The sequence below is a fragment of the Oncorhynchus mykiss genome, chromosome 17 (genome assembly GCF_057628025.1).
Source record: "Oncorhynchus mykiss isolate SJ-2025 chromosome 17, ASM5762802v1, whole genome shotgun sequence".
Lineage (NCBI taxonomy): Eukaryota > Metazoa > Chordata > Actinopteri > Salmoniformes > Salmonidae > Oncorhynchus > Oncorhynchus mykiss.
This window is the reverse complement of record NC_143038.1, coordinates 47,309,306-47,332,620: the sequence shown is the minus strand read 5'-3', so window position 1 is coordinate 47,332,620 and position 23,315 is coordinate 47,309,306. Positions and strand designations below refer to the sequence as shown.

The following is a 23,315-nucleotide window of genomic DNA, read 5'->3' as shown; positions in this document are numbered from 1 at the left end:
TTCACTATACAATCTGGTTTCCGAGCTGGTCCTGAGTTTACCTCAGCCACGCTCAAGGTCCTAAACAATATCACAACCGCCGTCTTCATCAACCTGGCCAAGGATTTTGACTGCCAATTATTGCATCCTTATCGGCAGACTCAATAGCCTTGGCTTCTCAAATGCCACGCCTGGTTCACCAACTACTTCTCAGATAGAGTTCCGTGTGTCAAATTGGAGGGCCTGCTGTCTGGACCTCTGGCGGTCTCTGGAGGTGCCACAGGGTTCAATTCTCGGGCCGACCCTTTTCTCTGTATACATCAATGATGTCGCTCTTGCTGCTGGTGATTCTCTGATCCACCTCTACGCAGACGACACCATTCTGTATCCATCTGCCCCTTCTTTGGACACTTAACAAACCTCCAGACGAGCTTCAACGCCATACAACACTCATTTCATGGCATCCAATTGCTTTTAAATGCTAGTAAAACTAAGTGCATGATCTTCAATCGTTTGCTGCCCGCAACCTCCCACCCGACAAGCATCACTACTCTGGACGGTTCTGATTTAGAATATGTGGACAACGACAAACACCTAGGTGTCTGGTTAGACTGTAAAATCTCCTTCCAGACCCACATGAAGCATCGCCAATCCAAAATGTAATCTAGAATCGGCTTCTTATTTCACAACAAAGCATCCTTCACTCATGCTGATTTGATTTGACATACCCTTGTAAAACTGACTATCCTACCGATCCTCGGCGATGTCATATACAAAATAGCCTGCAATACCCTACTCAACAAATTGGACGTAGTTATCACAGTGCCATCCGTTTTGTCACCAAAGCCCCATATACTACCCACCACTGCGACCTGTATGCTCTCAATGGCTGGCCCTCGCTACATACAGTTGAAGTCAGAAGTTTACATACCTTAGCCAAATACATTTAATCTCTGTTTTTCACAATTCCTGACATTTAATCCAAGATTCCATTTTAGGTCAGTTAGGCTCACCACTTTATTTTAAGAATGTGAAATGTCAGAATAATAGTAGAGAGAATGATTTATTTCAGGTTTTATTTCTTTCATCACATTCCCAGTGGGTGAGAAGTTTAGTATTTGGTAGCATTGCCTTTAAATTGATAAACTTGGGTCAAACGTTTTGGGTAGCCTTACACAACACCAGCTTCCCACAACACGTTGGGTGAATTCTGGACCATTCCTGGGTCCGCTTTGTAGGCCTCCTTGCTCGCACACACTTTTTCAGTTCTGCCCACAAATGTTATGGGATTGAGGTTAGGGCTTTGTGATAGCCCCTCTAATACCTTGTCTTTGTTGTCCTTAAGCCATTTTGCCACAACTTTGTAAGTATGCTTGGGGTCATTGTCCATTTGGAAGAACCATTTGCGACCAAGCTTCAACTTCCTGACTGACGTCTTGAGATGTTGCTTCAAATATATCCACAGATGGCATCATGAGAAAGTAAAACTATTTTGTGAAGTGCACTAGTCCCTCCTGCAGCAAAGCACCCCCACAACATGATGCTGCCACCCCCACAACATGATGCTGCCACCCCCACAACATGATGCTGCCACCCCCGTTCGTCACGGTTGGGATGGTCTTCTGCTTGCAAGCCTCCTCTTTTTCCTCCAAACCTAACGATGGTCTTTGCCCCCATGTGCAGTTGCAAACCGTCGTCTGGCTTTTTTATGCCGGTTTTGGAGTAGTGGCTTCTTCCTTGCTGAGCGGCCTTTCAGGTTATGTCGATATAGGACTCGTTTTTCTGTGGATATAGATACTTTTGTACTTGTTTCCTCCAGAATCTTCCCAAGGTCCTTTGCTGTTGTTCTGAGATTGATTTGCACTTTTCAAACCTTAGAACGAGTCTCCTTTCGGAGTGGTATAATGGCTGCGTGGTCCCATGATGTTTATACTTGCTTACTATTGTTTGTACTGATGAACGTGGTACCTTCAGGCATTTGGAAATTGCTCCCAAGGATGAACCAGACTTGTGGAGGTCTACAATTTCTTTTCTGAGGTCTTGGCTGATTTCTTTGGATTTTCCCATGATGTCAAGCTGAGGCACTGAGTTTGAAGGTAGACCTTGAAATACATCAACAGGTACACCTCCAGTTGACTCAAATGATGTCAATTAGCCTATCAGAAGCTTCTAAAGCTATGACATCATTTTCTGGAATTTTCCAAGCCGTTTCAAGGCACAGTCAAGTTAGTGTATGTAAACCCACTGGAATTGTGATACAATGAATTATAAGTGGAATAATCTGTCTGTAAACAATTGTTGGAAAAATTACTTGTGTCATGCATGAAGTAATGTCCTAATTGACCTGCCAAAACTATAGTTTGTTAACAAGAAATTTGTGGAGTGGTTGAAAAACAAGTTAATCACTTCAACTTAAGCGTATGTAAACTTCCGACTTCAACTGTATTCATTGCCAAACCCACAGGCTCTAGGTCATCTATAAGTCCTTGCTAGGTAAAGCCCCGCCTTAGCTCACTGGTCACCATAGCAACACCCACTCGTAGCACACGCTCCACAGGTATATTTCACTGGTCATCCTCAAAGCCAGCTCCTCGTTTGGCTGCCTTTCCTTCCAGTTCTCTGCTGCCAATGACTGGAACGAATTGCAAAAAAAATATAAATATATATAAATATTTTTTTTTAATCACTGAAGCTAGAGTCTTATCGCCCTTTAACTTTAAACATCAGCTGTCAGAGCAGCTTACCGATCACTGTACCTATACATAGCCAATCTGTAAATAGCACACCCAACTACCTCATCCCCATATTATTACTTACCCTCTTGCACCCCAGTATCGCTACTTGCACATCATCATCTGCACATCGATCACTCCAGTGTTAATGCTAAATTTGAATGATTTCGCCTCTATGGCCTAGTTATTGCCTACCTCCCTACATTTGCACACACTGTACATAGATTTTTCTATTGTGTTATTGACTGTACGTTTGTTTTATGTGTAACTGTTGTTTGTGTCGTACTGCTTTGCTTTATCTTGACCAGGATGCAGTTGTTCTCAACTGGCTTACCTGGTTTAAATAAATAAATAAATAAATAAATAAATAAATAAATAAATATCAAAATTATCACTGGGGCCAAAATTCCTGCCATTCAAGACCTCTATACCAGGCGGTGTCAGGAAGGCCCTAAAAATTGTCAAAGACTCCAGCCACCCTAGTCAGACTGTTCTCTCTGCTACCGGACAACAAGTGGTACCAGAGCGCGAAGTCTAGGTCCAAGAGGCTTCTAAACAGCTTCTACCCCCAAGCCATAAGACTCCTGAGCATCTAATCAAATGGCTACCCAAACTATTTGCCACCCCCCACACACTTCTTTTACACTGCTGCAACTCTGTTTATTATTATCTACTAACCAGTTCCCCTAACATTGACTCTGTACCGTGCAGTCTACTGTTCAGATGGGTTAAATGGAAACTGAAATCTTTAGATCTACAATCACTCACATAGCCTGCATAATTAAGCATTTCTTGCAGTAAAATTATACACCAAATGTAGGCAAAATGCTGACTCGGTAACAGGAGTGAAGAAATATGATATTTCTTTCAGCATCTTGAGAGAATGCGAATGCTCAGTTAGATACCATCTGTAGCGGCACCATATTTATCAGCATCATAAAAGCTGATAGTATTTCAACCACATAACATATGCATCCAAACCTGAAATCTTATCAGAAACATGTTGGGTCGTTTTAACAGCTTTCCATTTCCTTAAAGATGACAGAAAACTTTACCGATGTCAACTAGATTGAAGCATTCATTCTATTGATTTATGACATTCTGGCGAGTAAAGGTTTATCTAGTCTTCTAGGGCAACATATGACCGAAGAGAATCTGCATGCATCTAATTATAGACAAGGCTTACCAAAATGTCAGAAATTATAAGCAGAAACATCTCAAATCAGGCCCCAAAAAATCCTGCCCCCGTCAAAAAAATAATAATTCTGCCGTCTTTGACTGTATAGTGTATTTTCTATATTTGCAGGTAAGAGTTGGGCGCAGGCCTCAGTTTTTCACATATAGTCGGGCGATTGTGGATGGGTTATTAGCAATTGCGGGCGGGTGCGGGTTTACAAACATCTGACCCGCGCACCACTAGCGTGTGTGTGTGTGTGTGTGTATGTACGTACAGTACCTTCGGAAAGTATTCAGACCCCTTGACTTGTTCAACACTTACGTTACAGCCTTAGTCTAAAATTGATTCAATGTTTTTTTCCCCCCTCTCAATCTACACCCCATAATGACAAAGCAAAAACAAGTGTCGAAAAACTGAAATATCATATTTACATAAGTATTCAGACCCTTTACTCAGTGCTTTGTTGAAGCACCTTTGGCAGCGATTACAGCATCAAATCTTCTTGGGTACGACGCTACAAGCATGGCACGCCTGTATTTGGGGAGTTTCACATTCTTCTCTGCAGATCCTCTCAAGCTATGTCAGGTTGGATGAGGAGCGTTGCTGCTGCACAGCTATTTTCAGGTCTCTCCAGAGATGTTCGATCAGGTTCGCCCCCAGTCTGAGGTCCTGAGCGCTCTGGAGCAGGTTTTTATCAAAGACTTCTGTACTTTGCTCCGTTCATCTTTGCCTCGATCCTGACTAGTCTCCCAGTCCCTGCTGCTGACAAACATCCCCAGAGCTTAAAGCTGCCACCACCATGCTTCACCGTAGGGATGGTGCCAGGTTTCCTCCAGAAGTGACGCTTGGCATTCAGACCAGAGTTCAATATTGGTTTATTCAGACCGGAGAAACGTGTTTCTCATGGTCTGAGAGTCTTTAGGTGCCTTTTGGTAAATTCCAAGCGGGCTGTCATGTGCCTTCTACTGAGGAGTGGCGTCCATCTGGCACTCTAACATAAAGGCATGATTGGTGGAGTGTTGCAGAGATGGGAGAAACTTGCAGAAGGACAACCATCTCCAGAGGAACTCTAGAGCTCTGTCCGAGTGACTATCGGGTTCTATGTCACCTCCCTGACCAAGGTCCTTGTACCCAGATTGTTCCGTTTAGCCAGGCAGCCAGCTCTAGGAAGAGACTTGGTGGTTCCAAACTTCTTCCATTTAAGAATGGAGGCCACGGTGTTCTTGGGGACCTTCAATGTTGCAGAGATTGGTTGTCCTTCTGGAAAGTTCTCCCATCAATCCTATCTCAGAGCTCTACGGACAATTCCTTCGTCCTCCTGGCTTGGTTTTTGCTCTGACATGTACTGTCAACTGTGGGACCTTAAAGACAGGTATGCCTTTCCAAATCATATCCAATCAATTGAATTTACCATAGGTGGGCTCCAATCAAGTTGTAGAAACATCTCAAGGATGATCAATGGAAACAGGATGTACCTGAGCTCAATTTTGAGTATCATAGCAAAGGGTCTGAAAAATTACGTAAATAAGGCATCTTTTTAATACATTTACAAATAAAAAAATCTAGGTTTTCGCTTTGTCATTATGGGGTATTGCGTGTAGATTGCCGAGGTTGTAACCAAATGTGGAAAAAGTCGAAGGGACTGAATGCTTTCTCAAGGCACTGTATGCTTTCTCAAGGCACTGTATAAATATGAGTGAGAGTGAGTGAGTGAGTGAGTGAGTGAGTGAGTGAGTGAGTGAGTGAGACTCACCATGCAACAGCACGTCTCGGAGGGAGCGGCTCTCCAGAGACAGGCGGGCCAGCCGTGGGGCGTGGTCTTTCCTCACACGCAGCCACAGGTCCTCAGTACGCTCCAACCGCCCCGTGTGACCTTCCTCCAGCTACACATATACATGTTATTGGTTGAAATCTCATAGGCAATTGTACAAAACAAACACAGCTTCTCAGTATGCTCCAACAAATGTTTACGACATTCCTCCACATAACACCATCAGAAAAAAACAGTGGGTCTTTAGCAATCATGACAATCACATTCTCAGTCGTGGGGACAACCCTCACAGCAATTTGATCATTGAGATCAAAGAAATTCAAACAGAACATCAAACTTGTTGCAAAACAAAAGCCATGACTGACGAGTGGCTTAAGTGAGACATTGCAAGTAAGCAGGCTGAGAGTCCCAAGACATAGCATGAACAGAACCTGGCAAAACTGGTTGAAATGTCATTATCACAACAAGAAAATGGTTGATAGTTAATTTTAACATAATTGCAAACAGTTTTTCCTGCTGGGAAAGAAAGTAGCAGCCAAGGCAAAACCAGATGGAGAGTGTGAAGGTGCATGAAAAACAAGGTTTCCAGTTTGAGACAAAAACATTAGCCAAGGCTGGGTTGGTGTACCTGTCGCAGGGAGGCAGCAAAAGCATCGTGGGAGCTGTTGAGGCGTGTTCTGAACTGGGAGCAGATACTCTTCGCCAGCTTGGCAGCACTCAGGCTCTCTATGGCATCCTGGGCCACATTTCTCTTCCACTCTGGTGTGATGGCAGGAGGGTTCACAAACGTTATCCTCTGGATGATCTTCATAGGGGAGGAGAGAAAGCGGGAGAGAGCATTTGTGAGTTGCTATTTTGCTAATGACAAATCAAGGTTGTTGTTATTCCAAAAAACTACTATTTAAAAAATCATATTCCAGAGGCTTGACTGGGAATTGTTACTTGTTTGATCTGCTCCCAGACAAGTCTCGTAACAGAGGATCCTGAATGGAAGGTCACCTCCACGTGATAGGCAGCGTTAAGGATCTGACCAAGACAGGCAGAGAGATGAGAGAAAACAGAACAAGATGTTATTATTTAAGTTAAAACAACTGTCTCGTGAGAAAAATGTAATTACATACATAGTCTTTTACGTCATCTTTTGAGGAATCCTATTAGCTAACGTTGTGACTTTACACACACACACACCTGTTTGAGGTGGTTGGAGGTGACGTTGTGGACGGAGGACTCCATGTTGGACTTCTCCAGGCTGTTTAGACAGCGCTCAAGGGTTCCTACAAAGCTCTCCCTCAGGTAGTCCACAGAGCTGATCAGCTTGTTGGCCACCGCTTGGTTTAACCTCACAACTATCAGCTCTTGGATCTGGTGGATGCAGGATTTTATAACCTTTGAAGTAACAGGCTCTCCATTGGTCGCCACTATGAGGTCTGTGAGGTCAGAGAAAGACACATTGAATGAAAGCGTGAGTGAAAGACAATGTGGTGAAATTTCACAGTGACATTTTTCAAGTAGGCTAAATGGTCTTACATTAAATGCATAATTTGTAAGCTGTCAAGTAGTATTCAATGTTTTTGGCAAAGTACCATATTGACACCTGCTGCTGACTGAACAATAGATCTTCCTCCCTCTCACCCCCCACCATGCCAACTATTTGACACTTCCACATTTTGCAACTAATCATGTCTTTGGTTGCATCTACTTTTTGTGTCAGCTGTATGTCCCACATTAACAATTAAGGTCCTTTTAGTTCCTACACAGGTCACCTCAAGATTGTGTCTTGTCAAATCAGTGTCATCCATCACCAAGTGAAGGTCAGTTTGGGGTCAGTAGTACAGCTATGGTATGCTATTATCTCAGAGACTTTTGACAGCATCAGTCTTTAGTTGGCCTTTGGACTGTGTACCTGTGAACTCCAGGTTGGCAGCATCCTCCAGCAGCTGTTCCTTCATGCTGCTCAGCGTCTCCACGATCATCTCCTTCATCTCCTCCTGCTTGCGGTTGGCAATGGCCATCAGGGAGGTGAACAACTCGCCCTCCTTCTCCCGCGTGTACTCCAGCCGCCGCGGCGTGATCTGCAGGTCCCTCTGCATGTCAAAGGCCTGCAGCCAGGGAGAGAAGGATAAGTCAGCCTCTGCCACCACTATCATTTTTCTCTACTTCAAATTAAACAACTTTCTGTTACACATTGTGACACTATATAGATTTAATTAGCTAATTGATTGAATCCCACGCAGAAGTCCCTCTACTCCCCTGGTTGATAAAGAGGTCGAGGCAGCGGCAGTGCACCCCGTTGAGCAGGTTAGCAGCCTCCACATGCTGGAAGTGGAGCACCTGACGGGTGAAGGGCACCAGGAGGCGGTGTAGCCTCTCAAAGGCCTCCCCCAGTACGCTCTGGGGCTTGGTGGCCAGGCTGGGCGTCTGGGAGGGGGCTCCGCAGGAACAGTTCCCTACTGGGGTGCTGAGAAAGCCTAGGGACAGCAGTTGCTTGTAAAGGGGGCTCTTCTCCCTCTCCAGGCGCCGGCTGGGCTCGGGGGAGGCCTCGGCTGGGATACGGATGAAGAAGATGGGGAAGGGGAGCGTATCTTTGACTTTCCTCAGCTCGGCCACCTGCTCGGCAGTGAGGGTGTCCTGGTTGAGCACATAGAGTATGATGGGAACCACGTTACGCGTGCAGTCCTCCAGGGCCGCCTCGATGGGCTGGACACTGGGGCACGGCACCACCATGATTTTCGCCTCCTGACAGAACAGGGAAAATACTTCAGTCATTCAAATGGTCCTAGCAGCACTCAGACACTTATATAAATGTTGTGGAGAAATCTAAAAACTTATCAAAAGGCTAATTCTCTGGGATTAGCTTTTTTAATCCAAAGATTTAGGTTGAGCAAACATACAGGGGAGTACACAATATTTCTCCAACATACACTACTACCACCATCTTGTTGATGATTGTACAACAGTCACATAACAGTTTCTAACTAGGACATAAATGAGTGCCATCCCCCATAAACACAAACAGTCTGGTCATGGGAAAGGGTATGGGAGGGCAACAGAAAACTAAGCAAGAAAACATTTTTGCTCCACTTTTGATGAATTATACAGTAACATAAATAGAGCGAGAGAGGGAAAGAAATGAGGGGGGAGCACAGTGTAAAAGAGAGAGAAATAACAAACACAGCCACACAAAGGAGGCAGTTAGTCCTGTCTCCAAGAAACAAGAGCTGTGGCCAACTGAGCAGTTTCTTTGGAACAAAGATCGGTTGTAAACAAATTTTTCTAGGCTATCAAAATAAATAGAATGTTTGAATTTTCATAATACAATCGATTTCCAAATGTAGTCCAACAGCTGAATATCTTTGGGCTACTTTATCACAGCTATATCAGACAATGGACTGTTTCAACCCGCAGTCCGCATATCTTTTTCCCTTTCAGCCTGACAAGTTGTCTAGATAGAGACACATCTAACATGCTGTCAAACTTCTAATGTGTCACTTCAAAACAGCATTCTCCAATAATAGCATACTTGGATAGTCTATGCTAAAGATGTCTCGACCGATTGTTGAAAACAAGCAGGACATTCTAGGCTATATGAACTTGTGGCAGACTAACGTCGGGGAGGTTACGTAGCTCTGAAACACGCATCCAAAGGTTAGCACTATCCCAGTTCTGTGTATCACTGTGTGGGGAGCCCAGGGGAGATGGGGTGGGGAGGTAATTAGAGAGTTAGTGCTTTCCTCTACTGGTCTCCCAAAATGGGGCGTTACAATTCTGCCATGGCTGTGTGAATGTCATAGTGGGCTGAGAGCTGCTTCCCTGCCTGCCTCTAGCCCCTGAGTAAATAGCAGCTGGGTACACCTCTGAAGCACTGCTCTGACTACGTTTTTAAACCACATCTTAGCCCACCTACCCGTCCTGGCACATGCGTTTGAATTATCATGAGAAGTTTAAACCAGGTTGACAAGTGTATAAAATGTTACATTACAGCCCAATTTGACAGCTTCTAAGGTAAGGTCTCTTTCATTGAGTAAACAATAGCAATAGCTCCCCATCTAGCCCACCATATATCTTATTTTACTAGGCAAGTCAATTAAGAACAAAATCTTATTTACAGTGACTGACTACCCTGGCCAGATCCTAACAACGCTGGGCCAATTGTACACCGCCCTATGGGACTCCCAATCACGTCCGGTTGTGATGCAGCCTGGAATCAAACCAGGGTCTGTGAGGCCTCTAGCACTGAGATGCAGTGCCTTAGACCGCTGCGCCACTCGGGAGCCCAATCTGACTTTCCTTTAACACTGAAAACAAAACAGGAAAAATAAGATGGGTACAGGAGCACCTCCACTTAATATTTACTCATGTGTGTACGTAGTCACACAGGTTTTCACATATAGACTTACTCTGGCTCTGTCACTGCTCCATTCATACTCAGAATCCTGCCTTGCCAATTTAACACAAAAAAGAGACCAAAACCAATACCAGGGCAACCTGACATATATAAGCTCATTTTGGGCTCCAAATAATAAGCTTGCTATTAGAAATCATTTGTCAAAACACCAAAAAAAATAGAAAGGTAAACCATGACATGCGCTAATAAACAGTGCCTTCAGGGAGGCATCCGGGCATAACCATGGAAACGTCATCACAGCGAAGGGTTTGGAAGTTATGTGCCCTGGTCATGTGAATCGCATCAGATCAGGGCCATTAAGTGGTGGAGGGTGGGCGGGGGGCCAGGCGGCCGACAAAGCAGTGCAGGCATTGCCTGCAGGACTGTCTGGGGCCTGTCGACGACCAGCTAAGCGAGGCCTTTGTTTGAAGGATTAAGCGCTACTTTCTTCGGCCAGCACGTGACAAGTGAGCACAGTGCACTCCACCCACCAAGGCATGTTGATCAGCCGAGCAAGATGGGCTACATGTCTATCCACCTGGTACAGGAGTCAACGAGTCCTCTGTATGCAACACCACACCACATTTTCCTGGTGCCACAGAAATCAATTGAACCCAGAGGGAGAGTTCTGACTAACATGAAAAATCTACTCTGTGCAGTAATCTGTGTGTCAGCTAAGCCATGTGTGAGAGCTACATTTCCAGCCTGGAGAGAAAGATTAAAAACAAGCCTACCCTTCTAGTAACGGCAAAGTCAGAAACTCACTCATGTGCCAACCAAACAGGCATTTATAATATCAATGCTGTAACGTCAATGAGCATACCAAAAAGTAAAAGGACCCTTTACCACTAATCCTGCTACTCTGTGCTATTTGTAGGATTACATGGTAAACAGACACCCACCATCAGAATCCTCCTCACATGTCCAAATTGCATCCAAACAAGAACCTCTATATCCAAGGACCCCATTCACTAACTGTTGTCACCCCTACGGTCCGTCAGGCAATCTCAAACCACCTGGTTGGAGACTGCTTCTACCCGCAGGCAGTGCAGATATTGAATAGCTGACTGTGTGGCTAATGTTTCTTCCGCAAGTACATGGAGTAGCCAGCCAAATAAAAAAAAGTAGCCAGCCAGGGTGCTCCGTGCCGGGGGGTGGGGGCGCGCGCTTCCCCCCAGGGTAAATACTAGTGTCCTCTAGAACATTCTAATGCTTTGATTACATCCAAAATACACTTAAAATTATAAATACTTTAACGACTTGGTAAAATTAGTTTCGGTATTGAGTAGAAAGACATGACATTACAATTAAAATGACTCAAAATTGATGAATGTGTTAGTTGTTTTGGATATTATGTAGACCTAGGTCTATATTATCAGGACTATTTTCTACGTAAGATGACTAAAGAACGACCAATAATCGTCTAGTTCAATATATCAGGCTGATATTGGCCTTTTCTAGGCTATCGGCCCTTCTCTACCAGCTTTGACGATAGCACCAGCTTTGCGATGTAGAGGGACTATACCAGCCGCCACTCACCATGAGCACTGCACAATGCCGAGGAATGTCTAGCTGGGAAAATCAGCAGCAAAAGCATGGCGGCTCAATCTCTAACAAAGGTGCAGCATTTTGAAATTGATGAATTGACACAGTGACCAAAATCAAACTCCTGTTACAAATATTAGTGAATTCACTAATAAGGCTCGTGTCAACATGCCCTGACATGCATGCAATAAGCAAGCTAGCTAAGCATATGTGACCTTTTAACAAAGATTATCAGAACTAACCCTTTCATCTGTGGTGATAGCTAGCTAGATCAGCTACTTTGCGAGCTACCCGGCTAGATAAACATGGTGCTGAGTTGTCATATAGGAGCTAATAGCCAACGTAGCTAGCTAACGTTAGCTGGTTTGCAAACACGGAACCATTTTCGGCAAAGAGACATCTGACTTGCGGTGTAAAATTAGCCACACTGAATAAAAATATAAAATGCAACAATTTCAAAGATTTGACTGAGTTAAAGTTCATATAAGGAAATCAGTCAATTGAAAGAAAATTAGCCCCTAGTCTATGTATTTCACATGACTAGGAATACATACGCATCGGTTGGTCACATAACGATTAAAAACAACAAAAAGTTGGGGCGTGGATCAGAAACCACTCGGTATCTGTCTGGTGTAACCACCATTTGCCTCACACAGCGAGACATCTCCTTCGAATAGAGTTGATCAGGCTGTTGAATGTGGCTGTGGAATGTTGTCCCACTCCTCTTTAACGGCTGTTGCCATTAAACACTACTTAACGGAAGTTACTTGATATTGGTGGGAACTGGAAAACGCGTTCATACACGTCAATCCAGAGCATCACAAACATGCTCAATGGATGACATGTCTGGTGAGTATGCAGGCAATGGAAATAGACATTTTCAGCTTCCAGGAATTGTGTACAGACCCATGCGACATGGGGCCGTGCATCCTGAAACGCAAGGTGTTGGCGGTGGCTGAATGGCACAACAATGGGCCTCAGGATCTCGTTGCGGTATCTGTGCTCTCAAATTGCCATTGATAAAATGCAATTGTGTACATTGTCTATAGATTATGCCTGCCTGCACCATAACCCCACCATGAGACACACTGTTCACAATGTTGACATCAGCAAACCAGGTCCACAGTTGACAGTGCATGTCAGAGCAAAAACCAATCCATGAGGTCAAAGCAAATTATCCGTAGAGCTCCGAGTTAGGATTGTGTTGAGGCACAGATCTGGGGAAGGGTACCAAAACATTTCTGCAGCATTGAAGGTCCCAAAGAACACAGTGACCTCCATCATTCTTAAATGGAAGAAGTTTGAAATCACCAAGACTCTTCCTAGAGCTGGCAGCCCGGCCAAATGGAGCAATCGGGGTAGAAGGGCCTTTGTCAGGGAGGTGACCAAAAACCCGATGGTCACTGACACAGAGCTCTAAAGTTCTTCTGTGGAGGACCTTCCAGAAGGACAACCATCTCTGCAGCACTCCACCAATCAGGCCTTTATGGTAGTGTCCAGATGGAAGCCACTAGTCCGTAAAAGGCACATGACAGCCCACTTGGGAGTTTGTCAAAAGTCACCTAAAGGACTCACAGACCATAAGAAACAAGATTGAAGTCTTTAGCCTGAATGCCAAGCATCACGTCTGGAGGAAACCTGGCAGCATCCCTACAGTGAAGCATGGTGGTGGCAGCATCATGCTGTGCGGATGTTTTTCAGCAGCAGGGACTGGAAGACTAGTCAGGATCGAGGGAAAGACGAACGGAGCAACGTATAGAGATCCTTGATGAAAACCTGCTCTAGAGTGCTTAGGACCTCAGACTGGGGCGAAGGTCCACCTTCCAACAGGACAACGAAGAGCCCGGATCTCAATCCCATTGAGCACGTCTGGGACCTGTTGGATCGGAGGGTGCGGGCTAGGGCCATTCTCCCCAGAAATGTCCGGGAACTTGCAGGTGCCTCGGTGGAAGAATGGGGTACACAGCAAGAACTGGCAAATGTGGTGCAGTCCATGAGGAGATGCACTGCAGTACTTAATGTAGCTGGTGGGTGACCCCCCCCCCCCCCCCGGTTCAGAGACACATTATTACATTTCTGTTAGTCACATGTCTGTGGAACTTGTTCAGTTGATGTCAGTTGTTGAATCTTATGTTCATACAAATATTTACACATGTTAAGTTTGCTGAAAATAAACAGTTCACAGTGAAATTACATCTTTTTTTTGCTGAGTTTACATTTGTAAAAATTCCAAAAACCTGTTTTTGATTTTTCATTATGGGGTATTGCTTATAGATTGAGGGGGAAAAAACAATAATACATTTTAGAATAAGACTAACGTAACAAAATGTGGATAAAGTCAAGGGGCTTGAATACTTTCCAAATGCACTGCATTTTCAAAATGCTTACTACCTCCAGCTCACATTGCAAAGTGTTGGGTGACGTGCTGATAGGCAGACTATGTTCATGAATGGAGGAGCTCTGCAATTACCAATTGAGTAATTCAAAAGGCTCTCGCACATCTGAGCTATCTTTTTTGCAGGTGCATGGTAGCAGTTGAGATGGAAAATGATTAGGAACCCACCCACTACTCTTGATAGTATCACTGCTCTTTAATAAGCTTTACGTATCGGCCTTCAGAGCTTTTGTGAGTTTTTTTTTTCAAATTAGCACCCTTATGTAGACCTAGCCCCACCCACATCCGTTCCACGCATCGAATGGGGTTGGAGTCGAAGAAAAACAAAGTGTGCTACCAAATATAACAATATGCATTTCATAAATATTCGAATAAAGTTGAGAAATAAAAAGTAGTTATTTTAATCATGGTCATCAAAACTAGGGATGCACGATATCAGTTAACATATCGGAATTGGACGATATTTTCTAAAAATGCCAACATCGGTATCAGCCCAATGTCTTGTTAAGCCAGTGCAAAACTGATGCCAAAGCTGACGTCATTACGTCATATACCTATAGATATGCACACCACGTAAAATTGCGCTACACGTTCAACACAGCATTCCTAACCTAGCCCATAATGTCTGCTGTGTGGATCGAGTAAGAACTTCAGCAAGACAACTCAAAGGCGAAATCCATTAACACCAAGATAATGGAATTTATTGCCCTTGACAATCAACCGCTCTCTGTGGGTGATGTTGGCTTTCGCAACTGGTCGAGCACCGGTACACACTAACGTTACCAAGTGCGCTATTTTTCCCAGATGTTGCCGTACCGGAGTTACACAGTAATAGCGTCACTGCTATTAGTTTCACGACATACTATGGAACGCCGTTTGGGTCTTTGCTTGTCAAAAAAGATATGTCAAATAACAGTTCTATTATAGAATGTTGTGTTTTCTGAATTTGCACGAGCAAGTGAAGCGCCACCACTACTATCAGTAGCACTGTCAAAACTGTACAAAAAAAGTCTGCAAACAAGCAAACACCGGCCACAAACAATGTGTTAACAATACCAGGTTGGTAATAAATCATTATTTGTTTGACCGCAACTGGGGTAGCTAGCTAGCTTTACAACTAGCCTGTAAACAATGACCAGTAGAAACTGCAGTTATTTTCACTACACTTAGCAATGATTTAGGAATCCTTGTGAGTAAGTACTAGCTAGGTAGCCACTTGTTGTTCGCCTATTGAAATTGTACTTCATGAAAATAAATAGCTAGCCAGCTACTTAACCCTGTCGCCCAAAGCTAACATTATAAGCAGCCGGCTAGCTTCATCCGGCTTGTGAGGCTCAACCGGACCAGGTTATGTGTTGTGAAGCTAGCCACAATAAGGATAGGGCACAAGTGGAATTCGCAGTTTGCCTTCAAAATAAAAGTACCTCTTTGAAAGTGATGCAGAAGGAATCATGTCATATTTAGACTATATAATGTTAAAGGTTGGAATGTGAAGCATTGAAATGGGGTATCAGCCTACTCGGTGACACCCACAGAAAACAACTGTTTAGAGTTTACACAAATATGAGCATTGTAGCTCTTTTCTTGGAACTGCGAGTATGTGAAATCACCTCCCCAGTCAGCCTATGGTGTGTATTGACATTCATATTGCACTGTACATCTTTACTTAAGGATTGGGGATCAATGAAACGGGGTATCAGTCTACTCAATATGCAAGATATTTTTTCCCCCCAACATCCTCCTCAGAGTTAGCAGACTCCAAAACATTCACACAGTATTGTTTTTCCTCAGGAATAGTGTTCAATACACATAGGTTAACAATAAATGTGGCTCAATTCCCAGTTGTTTCAGAGTCCCGCAATAAGAGCTACGACAGTAATGTTCTCTGGGTGTCACTGAGTAGACTGATACCCCATGTCATTGATCCACAATCCATAGGCAAGACTGCACAGTGAAATAAGTATGCCCACAATGCAATTCTAAAGTATAATACATCCAGTGTTACGTCAGATTGTCAAATTGTCTTTTGTTGATTTTATATAACATTCCAACCTCGTTTAGCATGATCTATTCAATTATGGCATAATTATACTATTTGCGTCACTGTCAATGACATACTTTTATTTTGAAGGCTAACCACAATGTTCTCCATTGTGGCTAATCCATATTGTGGCTAGCTTCACGGATGGGTCCGACCACCGTTAATCAAATAAGAACTGTCTTATAAATTAGGGTTATTTTAGATGACACATAGCTATTAAGTTAGCTAGCCAACTACAGCTGCTGAAACAGATTTTCGTTTTGCCATGTTTTTGTGGAAGAACATTGTTTGCATCCATCAGCTAGCTAGCTTTTTTTTTTAATGACCAACACTGTAGGTGCGCGAGACAACTCCCAGCATCATAGCATATGTATCAATGAATCGTTGTGACATATGAAATTTGAGTGATAGTGTAATCAATTTGTAATAAATGTGTAATAACTACGTAAAAGTATGAATGTATGAACGCATTCAATTATTGTGACGTGCAGTCATATTCAGGTAAGCGAGCTTATTTGACACGTCAAACAGTGTTATTTGACGTATCTTTTTTGACATGCAAAGACCCAAATGGCGTTCCATAGAAATCCTGGATGAGACAAACTGAACAACGAAACAGCACAGCAAGTAAGTGAAAGAAATGGTTTTGATTATGTTTTACTGGTAATGGGGACATATGTAAATACCAACAAAATAATGTTTTGGTCAGCGTGGTGTGTGTGTAACCTTTATTTAACTAGGCAAGTCAGTTAAGAACAAATTCTTATTCACAATGGCGGCCTACCCCAGACGACGCTGAGCCAATTGTGCGCCGCCCTATGGGACTCCCAATCACGGACGGATGTGATACAGCCTGGATTCGATCCAGGGACTGTAGTGATGCCTCTTGCACTGAGATGCAGTGCCTTAGACCGCTGCGTCCATGTGTGTGTTAACTATTCAACTGTACAAGAATGATTAAAAGGCCACTAAAATGTTTTATATCAGCATTGTTTTTTGCGACAAGGAAAATATCGGTTTCGGTCAAAAATGTAATATCGGTGCATCACTAATCAAAACTGTTAAACACATTTCACACCAGCAGAAACAATTATCAGAAGCAATTAAGGATAACGGAAACCCTGGTGTACCTGTAGCAGAGGGTGGTGCAGGGTGATCTCCAGCTCGGCCAGTCTGTGGGCGGGGTCCTCACATTCCTCCTGGATCTCCAGATCCTCCCTGGGCACCGTATCCCAGCGCCCACAGTGGGCCGCCAGCTGGTGCACCAGCTCATACTGGCCGGGCAGCGCCAGGCTGAGCCGCGTCTGGCGCCCGTGGGTGAAGCACAGCTTCCTCCTCTTGCAGGCCGTGCCATGAACGCCATTGCAGGCCTCACCCGCCACGGGACCTAGGGGCAGGAGCCGCTCCCCCAGCAGGCAGTTGAGCAGCTGGTAGCGTGCGGCACAGTCCTGGCCAAGAACCAGGATGTAGGGGGCGCTGCCCACGCTGCTGTGCAGGAACTCCTCTTCATGCCGGGGGAAAAAGATGTAGCTCAGCTGACCTGGGAGGAGAAGGTACAACATGTAGAAGGTACAACACCGCCTGGTACAGCAGAGGAAAACCCATTAAATTGTCAAAGACTCCAGTCACCCAAGTAATCTGCTATCGCACAGAAAGCAGTACCAGAGCACCAAGTCCAGGATCAAAAAGGCTCCTTAACAGCTTCTACTCCCAAGCCATAAGAATGCTGAATAATTAATCAAATGGCCACCAGACTATTTACATTGCCCCCCCAATTGTTTTTTACACTGCTGCTAACTATCATCGATGCAGTCACTTCACCCTTAACAACATTTACAAATTGCCTCAACTAACATGTACACCGACTCGGTACCGGTACCCCCTGTATATAGCCTCGTTATTTTATTGTGTTACTTTTTAACTTTAGTTTATTTGGTAAATATTTTCTTAACCATTTCTTGAACTGCATTGTTGGTTTAAGGGCTTCTAAGTAAGCATTTCACAGTAAGGTCTACACTTATTCGGGCACGTGACAAATAAAGTTTGATTTGATGTATAGAAGGGAATAGTGCTGGTGGCCGGGGGGGGGCTTGAGTCATTGTGCCTCTCCCTTCTGAGGGGTAAGGAAGGAACCTTTATTCTTCAGGTATTAGGCTTAGAAACAATCTGCATATGTTGATAATACAATGTAATGTTATATAACACCAACAAACAATCCACTTTATCTTTGAGCAAATTCCAATGATTGGCTTACAATACAGAAATAACTTGCTTCAGCTTTAACTGGACCTGTTGTGAACTGGTGTCTGGCATCGCTCTGTCTGCACTTCTGGCATATGAAAGGCCTGAGGGGTAATCTATTGTGTTTACTTCAAAGCCCCTCAGACTCATCTGTTATCTCCTGACCCATCTCCGTGGCAACCCATATTAACAACAAACAATTCATCCTGGCTCATCACAGGAAGTGGTCATAATCCTCCATGATGCTGAGTCATGGTCTATTTCAGTTAAACAACAGACAAAGAACAGAGGCCAGAAATGGAATACCACTCCTTTCTCCCTCCCCACCCCTTCTTTTCTCCCTCTATCACCATCCTGTTGCTCTGCAACTGTTAATCTGGTATTACCCTGCCTAGTGTTTGACCTAAAACATTATAGATGCAGGAACAATCCAATGAATTATTTAAATGCATTTCCTGTGGTTCAAAAAAGATACCTAAAGATACACTAGGCAGGGTAATACCAGATTACAGGGCAATTCCACAATAACAGACTCCGATTGTTCACTTTAAAAATGTCAAACAAACTATTACTAGAGCTTGAAGCATGTTATCTAGCATGACAACCACTGTGGTTTGTTGTTAGCCTTTACTATGAAGGTTTGACAAAGATACATACATATTGTATAGGCCCACTTGATGGGAAGGGTATGGTTAGATTGGCTTTTCCCATGAAATTTGACATTCTAGATGCACTAGATTGAAAGAACGAGAATGTTGAAAAACATTATTGGAAATGTGGATGCAAGTGTGTGTGTACTAGTGGAGATACTAAGCCCAAACACACCTTAAAGCTGTGGTTTTCAACTGGTTTTACCTCAGTACCCAAATTGAACCAGGTCGCGATCCAATTTTCGCATCATGATTTTATGTTGCCAAAATGCAATCAGAAAAACTACTTTTAATGCTATATTGATAGTAAATGTACCAATTGTATGACAAGGGAACAACAGTTTTTCATGTCAATAATTCCACCAGTTGAGAACCGCTGCCTTAAAAATGGACAACTAGCGGTCCTCCTACTTTTGGGCAGTCAATTAGCCCATGTCTGCTAACATTATTTAGATAGTTAGTTTAGCCAGCTAACTTATCTAAACCTATAGTAATCATGGTCAAATTATCAAATCGGGGGCCCCCATCAATTATGTTAGTGACTCTCACTCAGATATCATATTCCAAACTGCAAACATTTCTCTCTACCCCATGACAGAATGTGTAGAATTGCAGCAAACATGCTTTAAATGGCAACATTCTCTCTATGCCCCATGGCAAAATGTAGACTTTCAGGAAATTAACTTCAAAACATATTTTCTCTCTCTGCTGTCAAGAGGGGGTTGTTAAAATATTCTGCTAACATGATGAATACCGATTTTTTTCTGGCCCCATTTTTTCACCCCCATTAAAAGTTGCCCATCCCTGCTCTACAGAGAAGCTCTCTACATAGTTCTACAAACTTTAGCGCGACAGAATTATTGGAATGCAACACAAACAGAGCTCCGTAGCTCAGCTTTCGTAGACTGAAATCCCTTTGGGACAGGAAGGTTGGGCTTAAATGACAGCCGTATACAGTGGTGAGGAGGAGCTCAGTAGAGCCTTTGTGTCCGGAAGTAATTTAGCCATTAATTGTAGCCATTCACATTGTGTGTTGCTATTTTCTCAAGTCAATTAACTTGACATTCTTGGATAACTCATTATACTAATAAAGTCTGATTTAAAATCAACAAAGAGTTTTAAAAAAGGAGAAGAGTACAATACTGTACATACCTGGCAGTGTTGTTAAAATCACTACAAATCCCATTGAGCCAAGCGGGGAGAAGCTGTCACATTTTCAAGACCAGTAAGAAACGTTCGGCAAAACCTACGCCAATGACGCCACTGGATCTCAAAACTGAACTTAGATCTGTGTTAAGTAGCAATGATAGCTCTAACCAGTCATGACTTTTCAACAAAATAAATCATTTTCACGTTTCTTTCCAGTACATGTCTTTGTTCAATGATTGTATAACTAGGAAAGGAGTATTGAAGTTGAGGGTACAATGTTTATGAAGTTTGGCAATGAGGATTAAAACTAGCATAGTTCAGCTAGCCAGCCAGGGAAAATCAACTAGTTTAGTGACTACATGTTTCCTTTTAGCCTCAGTTCCTTAAGTGGGAATCTCTGCATATTTGTGGCACTTTATGTCCGAGAAAGACTTACTGGTCCTAATCTCTGCATTCTTTCCCTCTAAATCCTATTTAATGCATTTTCTACATTCGACGTGTTGGCAAGGAACAATTTTGTTTTTTCCCCAGAGGGGGAAACAAGACATTTAAGCCTACCTCATCACCCATTCAGAAGACAGTTCATCTCATTTTTATTTTTTTATTTTACCTTTATTTAACTAGGCAAGTCAGTTAAGAACAAATTCTTATTTTCAATGACGGCCTAGGAACTGTGGGTTAACTGCCTGTTCAGGGGCAGAACAACAGAACCTTGTCAGCTCTGGGATTCGAACTTGCAACCTTTCGGTTACTAGTCCAACGCTCTAACCACTAGGCTACCCTGCCGCCCCAATAATAGCTATCCACCTGTTTTGCCATCCCACCACTGTATATAGATTGAGTACAAGTCGGAACCCTGTGTGCCCTGTAGGAAATTCCCTACCTCTGCAGAACTTGCACACATTCCCAATTAGAACATTATGGGATGTGTATCAATTCTGCTGTGCCGTTTCCAATCCTCCTTGAATGACCACAATCAGAAGAGTTTCCATTCAAACTATGGCTAATATAGAGTGACAGACGTTCCTGTGTTTGTGGTCGGATATGTTTACGGTGCTTGTCGATGGGCTTTATGCTGGAAGCAACAATCATATTACAATTCAAGAGTTTGTTGAGTGGTCACTCAAAGGCAAAATCTGTATTTTTTTAGTGTGAGATTTTTGGTGATTTAGCAGACACTCATATTCAGAGTAAGTAGTAAATGCATACTTTTTTTCTGAATATAAGTTTCTCAAATGCTAGTCAGGATAGGCCTACATGTTAATAAAATGTGTTGATCATGTTCTTTATCATTTGTATAATTTACTTCCTTTCCCAAAGACAACAAAATGATAAATACTGTAGAATGTAAAATAATCACAGGGTCATTCAATGACAGGCATATGAGTACTGTAGCTGCATGAAGCCACCATGGATAAATGTAACCTCAAGAACTGTGTGTGACATTCAATAAGGCCTAACACTACCCATGTTTAGCGAAGCACGATGTATTCTGAGAAATGTGGGAGTTTTACTCTACATTATGTTGTGATGATGCCAAGGTTAATTATATTGGTAACAAATCCGAAGAGCTGCACATCTTACCTGCCTCCAGAGCAGCTGCCTCGGAGCTGGCGGCCGACGCGCAGGCATTACTGTAGTTCTGTTTTATTTCCCGGAAAAATGCGTTGGTCTCTTTCAGATTATTTTTTAGTTGTATGGAGTGTTTATTGTAGCCGTTGAAGATCCGGGTTAATTCTCGAGCTAAAGGAGTCACTTTCTGCAAATTTCCGCCACCGATCCCCTCCATGGCAATTCGAGTCTGCAATGAGACACAAATGGGAGAACGTTCTTCTCTTTAATACTAACGTAACGTTACCACCCTATGAACCGAATATAGTAGACATATGGGTCCCAGTTTAATTGCCATTGAAAGTTAACTACTGGACAAGGGTGCAGGGAGTGATCGTGAATATGTGATTTACTGCTCAGTTTCAGTGAGTTACCTGGTCTCACTTATTTGGATTTCCAGTATTGTTCAACTACTTTCATCAGCATCCCAAATGTTTGATAACCACCTCTAGGAGAGGAAAAAACCTAGGGAGTGCCCCGGGCCATGAATGACACAGAGTCAGTCCAAAAAATCCAGTGATTTAAACGCACGGTTTTGCAGGCGAAACCGCAGTCGCGGGTAACGTTAATTTACTGCCGTGGGTAACTAGCTAATTCCGTAGCAAAATCACTGCATCAAAGTGCACAAATAAACAAACTCACTTTGAACGGAAGATATCTTGATAGCCAATGTCCTCCAAAATAATTGAACAAACGACTGGCTTAGCTAACATTAGCTGTACACTGTTTCTAGCCCTAACTAGCTAGCAGGGTCTCAAAGTTAGTGAATTGAGATGGCCAATGTCAACTACGCTAGCTAGCTCCGTAGCTTAATTTACCTTCCTATCCTAGCCAGCAAACCAGGCATCGTATTCCATGCTAATCTGTTTTAAAATAATTGCCACATTACCCCAACCGACGTCATTACGTGAGCTCCCTCAGGCATTTTTTTAACTGGTGCTATCTACCGAGACCCTGATAATTTGATGTCTAACCAGAGATACTTTTAAGAAATTAAATTGTAAACTCCATTCGATTGGTATTAACGCCCGCGCGGTGCATTCTGGGCGATTCTGGGACAAGGCGCGCACATCTTCAAGGAGTGAATGGGAGTCAATTGGGTGCGAGCTCAAAAATCCATCATTTGCATAAATTACTGGAATAAGACACACAACATTACACATATTGTGTGAGATAATTAACTTGTTCTCGCATAGCTTTGAAATTGTGACATTACGAGGAAAATAGGCAGGTTTCTCGACTCAATCCCTGATTTCTGGAAGGGATTGCGTGACGCAGCATGGCAACGTGACCATTCATTGGCCATTGAAATCCCTATTAATTCAGGGCTTTATTGACATGGGAAATATATTTACATTGCCAAAGCAAGCGAAATAGATCATAAACAAAAGTGAAAAGAACAATACAAAATGAACAGTGAACATTACACTAACAAACGTGCTAAAGGAATAGAGACATTTCAAATATGGCTATATTGGGGCGGCAGTGTAGCCTAGTGTTGGACTAGCAACCGAAAGGTTGCAAGTTCAAATCCTCGAGCTGACAAGGTACAAATCTGTCATTCTTCCCCTGAACAGGCAGTTAACCCACTGTTCCTAGGCTAGGCTGTCATTGAAAATGAGAATTTGTTCTTAACTGAC

At 43.2% G+C, this 23,315-nt stretch overlaps 1 protein-coding gene across 1 annotated transcript in view; it reads right to left on the bottom strand.

The window, feature by feature from the left end:
* dstyk (dual serine/threonine and tyrosine protein kinase) overlaps positions 1-22,734 on the bottom strand; it is a 39,554-nt gene extending 16,820 nt beyond the window's left edge. Inside the window, exons 1-9 of the mRNA XM_090205743.1 lie at positions 22,050-22,734; positions 21,649-21,865; positions 17,155-17,564; positions 7,913-8,395; positions 7,563-7,761; positions 6,848-7,086; positions 6,602-6,685; positions 6,288-6,464; positions 5,642-5,771 (exon numbers count right to left, since the gene is read on the bottom strand). Of these exons, the coding sequence (XP_090061869.1) occupies positions 5,642-5,771; positions 6,288-6,464; positions 6,602-6,685; positions 6,848-7,086; positions 7,563-7,761; positions 7,913-8,395; positions 17,155-17,564; positions 21,649-21,853 (1,927 nt within the window). The 5' untranslated portion in view covers positions 21,854-21,865; positions 22,050-22,734. The remainder of the gene's footprint in view (positions 1-5,641; positions 5,772-6,287; positions 6,465-6,601; positions 6,686-6,847; positions 7,087-7,562; positions 7,762-7,912; positions 8,396-17,154; positions 17,565-21,648; positions 21,866-22,049) is intronic.
* Positions 22,735-23,315: the final 581 nt, after the last annotated feature.